At 40.2% G+C, this 7,024-nt stretch overlaps 1 protein-coding gene across 3 annotated transcripts in view; it reads left to right on the plus strand.

Moving 5' to 3' along the window:
* Positions 1 to 7,024, plus strand: part of NRXN3 (neurexin 3) — a 2,132,730-nt gene that overhangs the window by 636,879 nt on the left and 1,488,827 nt on the right. For all 3 annotated transcript variants that reach the window (XR_011169070.1, XM_069092330.1, XM_069092331.1), the window contains exon 6: positions 1,678 to 1,839. Coding sequence is in view for 2 of the 3 variants with exons in the window: in XM_069092330.1 (XP_068948431.1) it covers positions 1,678 to 1,839 (162 nt within the window). In the remaining variant the exon portion in view is untranslated. The remainder of the gene's footprint in view (positions 1 to 1,677; positions 1,840 to 7,024) is intronic.

Raw genomic sequence — 7,024 nt, forward strand, 5'->3', positions numbered from 1 at the left:
CTCCTCTCCTGTCCTCTCCTCTCCTGTCCTTTCCTCTCCTCTCCTGTTCTCTCCTCTCCTGTCCTCTACTCTCCTGTCCTCTCCTCTCCTGTCCTCCCCTCTCCTGTCCTCTCTTCTCCTGTCCTCTCTTCTCCTTTTATCTTTAAAGGATTAGCTCAGAAATGCAACTAGATCCTAAAATTTATTATGGTTGATGCCTCTTTTCTTTCTTTATCTGTTCATCTATCTTCTTTTCTCCTCTTCCCTGTTCTTTGTTACCCACCCCAGCCCTTCCCCCCCCTCCTCTTTCCCATTTGTTGTGGCAATGACTGCCATAGGTGAACTGATCAGGGAAGTTGTCTATCTCCTTCTTGTTTCTCCCCAGATCCCATTCCCCTCTTTCACCTTTTCCCCTACAGTAGCCAAAAGGATCTCTGCAGTTGTGTCCTCCCCTTCCCCAACCCCACCCCATTCAATCTCTGCATGGCATGTTCCTGTCTCGTGATTTCATCACCAGCATCACCATTTGTTTCCTTCATCTTCCTAGTCACTAACAACTTATTAACAGTAAACTTCATTTCAATTTCTTCTTCTATCTTTCTCTTAATCCTCCATTTTCCTCACATTCTTCATATATTTTGGGGTTGGGATTGAATTTTCTTTTTTTCTTTTTTCTTGGCAAGAGGGCAGGAAAGGGGAAGGGTATCTTTTGTTTTTGAGTTTTCGTTCCCATTTTGTTCTTTATTTTGCTTAGTGCATGCAAGTGTGAAATGAATTTTTCTTTCATTTAACTTTCTCCTCTGCCTCCCCATCCCTCATCTCTCTTCTTCCCTTCTTGGCTCCAGATAATTTTAGCATGGGCGTGTCAGAGTATGGTGTGTGCACGCTTTGCGATCTCCATTTTCTCTTTCTATCCACTGCTTCTCATGAATTTTGGGTGTGAGGGCCCTCTCTATTCTTTTGGGGAGGCATCACTCCTTTCTTTATTTTTTTATTTTAGTGATTTGCCCCCTCATTATTTTCTTTGTTTCAAATTCAGCTTTTTGTTTGGGGTTCTTTTTTCTTTTGGTGGTGGTGGTGGTGGTGGAGAAGATGGCAATAGCTATGGGAGGGCAGGGGTTGACATCCTGGGGCAGTCCATGGCATGCATCATCCATAACATATTTCAAAAGTGAGACTTTTCTCCCTTCCTTTCCCTGAATGCATGTTTGTCAGCGTGCTGTGAGCCAAAAACCAAAACCAAAAAAACACACAAACAGAAAACCCAAAGCTAACCAATACCAAACCCCATTGTTGAAATGTTTCCTTTGCTGTTTTTTCCACTAACAATCATAAATAACAATATTTTTTTTAAAAAATGGATAATCATTTTAACAATGACCTGAGACAAGGGATGTCTTTAAGAATGTTCCATTTTCTAGCCTGCCTGAAGAAAGAGTGCCCAACAAAGTAGAACAAGTCCTCAGCCTGGTAATAACAACGAACCATTCAAAGGTTAAGGAAAGGAAAATTAGAGATTTAATCCTGGGAAGGAAGGCAGACCAGAAAATGGAATTTGACTGAACATACCAAAACCAGACTCCTCACCAAAAACTTTAAGAAAAGTGATAAGAAAGGTAGGGACAGCACTACGTCCTTCACTAGACTGTAAAGTCATTGCTGGGATTTTCTTTTTTTCCCCTTTTATCCCTCAAATAGGTAACAATCTCAGTGGATGGAATCCTCACCACAACAGGCTACACACAAGAAGACTACACAATGCTGGGCTCAGATGACTTCTTTTATGTGGGAGGGAGCCCCAGTACCGCCGACCTCCCGGGCTCACCTGTCAGCAACAACTTCATGGGCTGCCTCAAAGAGGTAATTTTTAAAAATTTGGGTTTTATTGTCTTGCTGTATGCCCATTTAAGAAGAAAAAATGTATAATCATTAGAGAATATTTCTCTGGGTCTAGTCTTTGACCTCCTTTGGGGAACTGCAGATTGTAATGGCAAGAATAACAGAAGAAAAAGAGGGCAGCATAAATTCTAGTTCCATCTTATCTCAGGGAAAGTCACTTAATTTCTTTGTGCCTCATTTTTTTCCATTTGTAGAAGGGACATAATGACACCTGCCTGTTCTCCACAGAGCACTGACTTTAAGATTAAATGCTATAATGTATATTTACAAACAAGTATTAAATATCATTCTTTGGCAACTAGTGATTCTGCTGATGAGTGTGATTATAGATGTGTCCTTAGGCATATAGACAGCTAAAATTCTTGGCCAAATCAGACACATATCCTATCAAGAGTGAATGAGAGGATTCTTTTCTAAGTTTGCTTTTTTCAAAGTAAGTTTCCTGTTATGCTTTGAGTTGAGAGGGAATCACTGTATTTCAAGATTAAGGACTGAAGACTTTCTTCTGAAAGGCAACAACCAAAGAAGGGCAGTGGGCATACTGATCTGACATTTAGAATCCAGGTGTTGGGGTTTGTATCAGCAATGCCATATTCACAATGCCTATGGAAATTACAGATATGCTGATATAATTATCCATTACAAAATACATCATGCTTGCCATATGGGGGAATAAGCTAGAAAATTTATTAAGATACCAAAAGACTGAGTCCCAAAACCAGAAAGTGAAAGCCATCAGAGCAGTTATGACATTGGCACAGGTAGATAAAGTAGAAAGCACCCACATTCTCAAGCCTTTAAAACAGAACAGGCTACCTCAGGCAAAGGTCCTCCTCTCCCCACTCACAGCAACCACCCAGCGTCCCGGAAGCACGCTCCCAGCAGCTGCGGCCCCTGGCAGCCCTCAGCAGGAGGGCTTAGCAGAAGCTTAGCAGAAATTCTGGCTGACTCAAAAAGGGCTTCGCGCTGCCACCACCGCCGCTGCCTCTGCTGCTGCCGCCATCACCGCCACTGCTAGCCACCGCAGGAACTCTAGTTTTGGCTTCCACTTCCTCTTGCTCCGCCCCTTCCTGCTGCACAAGTACAATGGGGCATGGAAGATCTTTAAATCCCATAACCCTTACAGGGTTACACTTGGAGAAGTAATACGTCTTTTTAAAATGTGAACAAAACAGAGTCTCCATGGTCCATTTTTGATTCATACATTCTTTGTGACCTTGAGATAGAAAAATGCTTATGTTGAATACTACTGGCATAGACACAGTGTTGGTAAGGTCCTCACACTCTACCTTTAATCTATGCTGAACTAAATCCCATTACATTGGAGAACCTTGTCAGTTTCCCTAGAGAAATCATTAATACCTTAGAATACCCCACTTCTCCCATGAAAATTACTCTGATAATCAACTTTTATGGATATTTGATGTGATTTGACATTGGCTAGTGTTAATGATTTTGTTCTATGTGTTCTGTATGTGACTAACAACAGACATTTGCTTCTGCAGTAGGGATATGTATAATTTTTTGAGCACTGATCATTTGGGAAATAGCATTGAATATTCCTTGAATATTCCTTCCTGAACAAATACTGCTTATCCAAGTATCCACATCAGTTAGTCAACAGGCATTTGTTAAACAGTTAATATGTTCCAGGCACAGTGCTAAGTGTCAGGGATATGAAGAAAGTTTTAAAAAGATGTCCCTTTTCTCAAGGATCTCACAGTTTAATGGGGAAGACAGACAAACAACTGAACAAGATTCAGGACAAATTGGAGATAATCATAGAAGGAGGGCACTAGTGATTAGAAAAGACTTCTTTTAGCTTTAAAGGAAACCAGGAGACATAGATCAGGAAAGAAATAATTCCAGGCATGAGGAATGGTCCATGGGTAGATGAATTATCTTGTGTGAAGAACAGCAAGGAAACCAGTGCCACTGAATTACAGAGTACATGGAGAGGAATGAGGTGTAGACAACTGGAAAGGTAGGAAGAGGTCAGGTTATGGAGAGCTTTAAGAAGCAGAGAATTTCCTATTTGATCCTGAAGGTCATTGGGAGTCACTATAGCTTATTGAAAGTGACTGGTGGTGGTGAGGGTGACATGGTCAGATATGCACCTTAGGAAGTTAAAAATTTGATGTCTGAGAGGAGGGTGGACTAGAGTAGGTGGGGGGGACTTGAGATGGGGAGACCAGCTAGCAAGCTATTGTAATAATCTAAGGTGTGAGGTAATGAGGGCCAGCACCAGGATGGGGGAAGTGGCAGAGGAGAGAAGGAGGCACATATGAGCTGTTACAAAGATAAAGATTATAGGAATTGTCAAACTGATTGTATATAGGAGGCAAGAAATAGTGAAGTATTGATAATGATGCCTCAGTTCCAAGCCTGAGTGATTGGGAGGATGGTGGTACTCTCAACAGTAGTAAGAAAGTTAGGAAGAAAGGAAGGCTTGAAAGGAAAGATGAGTCTAGCTTTAGACATGTTAAATTTAAGCTGTCTTAGAGACATCTGGTTCTAGATGTCTAATTAGCCATTGGAGATTTGAGACTGGAGGTCAGGGCTGGAAAAGTTTATCTGAGAATCATTTGCATATAGATTTTAATTGAATCCATGGGAGTTTATGAGATCACCAAGCAAAATAGTATATAGAAGAAGAAGTGAAAAGGGCCCGGGACAGAGCCTTGGGGGACATTCATAGTTATAGTTCAAGGTACTATGTGAGATGCTATGTTGGATATAAAGTTGTATGCTATTGTGAAGTTTATTACCTATTAGGAGAGATAAAACATATGCAAAGATACAATACAGTAAATGTTAAGTGTTGTACGAGTGGGATATGATTTATGTCAGGAAGGCAGGATCACTTCTACCTAGGGTGATGGACCAGGAATCATGGAGATGACATTTTCCCTGGACTAGCAGAATTCCAGGCAAAGGTTAAGGGACCTTGGTTTAGAATGTGAATGGAGATGGAGAACTGAAAATAAGTGTATTCCTAGGGAAAAAGCTTAAGACCATGGATCATGTGATCATTTAAGATTGTTTAATTTGTATATTCAGTGATGCCTACCTACCCAACAGTAAGAGAAAATGCAGGCATGTAGTATTCTACAGTAGACATATTTACCATTCCTCACTTGACTGAAAGATGTAGAGAATACAAGATCCCACTGAACTTATTAGTTAACGACTACAAAAAAAGTAACAATCCTGTAGACCAAAAATATTCCTGTGAATACATAATAACAGATATAACTTAATTTGATCATGAGTATTAGCAAGGTATAAAAAGGGTGTTGTATGTTTACCAAAGATGTTAGCCACTGGCATGGCTAACAGATCTGGTTCAGAGTAAAGGATGGGTTCCCTATAGATTAGTTTTTTTTACTTACTTTAAAAATAGTTTGATAATTGTATGTATCATTGGTTTCTTTTGTAATCCTATGTGTTTTGTATATATAATTTGTCTTTTGGAGGGGGTAAGGTAGGACAATTGGGGTTAAGTGACTCACATGGCTAGTTTTGAGTTAAGTGTCTGAGGTCAGATTTGAACTCAGGTCCTCCTGACTCCAGGGCCAGTGCTCTATTCACTGTGCCATGTAGCTGCCCTATGTTATATATTAAAAAAAATAACAAACATTATTTTGAGAAGGGGTCCCTTGACTTCACCAGACGGCCAAAGGCATCCATGGCACAAAAATGTTAAGAGCCTTGCTAGAGATAATAATGTCCTCCCTATGTTCCTTCCCTCTGTTTTTGAATGGCACTATAAAGATTGCATCAGACACTGGAGCACTGAAGAGCCTTCTAGGTTAGATTAGATTAGATCCATAATCCCTCAAAAAAATTTCACCTAACTAACCATGGAGGAAATCCAAGTGGGTAAAGAATGGATATTTTGTAATCTATGATATGCAGCTGGCTTGGCAACATAATACAGAGTTTATTCATCAGTGTGTGTATCCATGAGTATACACATATGGGCGTATACATATATATGTAAATGATGACTACATATACATATACACACACAAAACAGCAAGCATATATCTTGGACAGACATTGCAAATGGTCAGTGAGCTGGGTCCCGAATTGAACAGGAAGAGGAATGCTGACTGCGTTGTCTTTGAGAACTAACAACATTCTTTTGATGACCCCAAGCTTCTCACTGAAGCAAAGGCCCATATTTTTGAAACCAATATCTTCTGGTGATGTTATATGGCCATGAATCACGGAACAGTACTGGCTCTGAACCATTGAAATATCACCCAAAGGACAATGGACAGGTGAATGATGGACATGAACAGGCAAGAACACATTTTAACAAGTAATTATTTAGGATAAGCAGTATAAGGGATTTCATCAGAATACTGTAAGCCTGATTAAAAAAAAAATAAGGGATGGTCATGGAGAGAGTAAAGGGTAGCCAAAGGACAGTTTGTATGGTCCATCAATATAAATGTGATGTCATGAAATTTTCAGAAGGCCTCTAGAATGCTGGGTGGACCCCTTGTGGAGAGGTAATAAGAGGCTATGCAAGAGTTTGCAGAGCTGTGGAGCATTTACAATCGGCATTATTGGAAGGCATGTGCACATATATGAGATTGCAGATCCATTTTGGGATTCGGAAGGACTGACTTCATTTTGCAGATGGGAGGGAGGGACAAAGACTAAGTTAAGTGCCGTGTCCAGGATAACATAGCTAATAAGTGTCTAAAGTGGTGTTTGAACCCAGGTGTTTCTGACTCTATGACCAACATGCAATTCACAACAGCAGATTGTCCCTCCTCTAATGAAATATTCTCAAATCAAAGTCAACTTCAAGTCATGTCATCATTTCCTTGATGCCATGGTACTCTTTAAAAAATGAAGGACAAACACAACATGAGCTGCCTGAATGGGGACCCAGCCAGATGGTAATTCAGTTTGTCTTCCCTCTTTCTCCTCCTCCTCTCCAAAGGAAGGTAAATTTTGATGGCCAGAAGCTGCCCACTTAACAGGGTTTACTGGCTGGATTTTTTCCTTCATTCCTTTGTTTTTCCTCTTTCTTTCTTTCTTTCTTTCTTTCTTTCTTTCTTTCTTTCTTTCTTTCTTTCTTTCTTTCTTTCTTTCTTTCTTTCTTTCTTTCTTTCTTTCTTTCTTTCTT

This window comes from Petaurus breviceps, unplaced genomic scaffold, assembly GCF_028583685.1.
Source record: "Petaurus breviceps papuanus isolate PSGF00001 unplaced genomic scaffold, PetGlider_PUasm1.0 189, whole genome shotgun sequence".
NCBI lineage: Eukaryota > Metazoa > Chordata > Mammalia > Diprotodontia > Petauridae > Petaurus > Petaurus breviceps.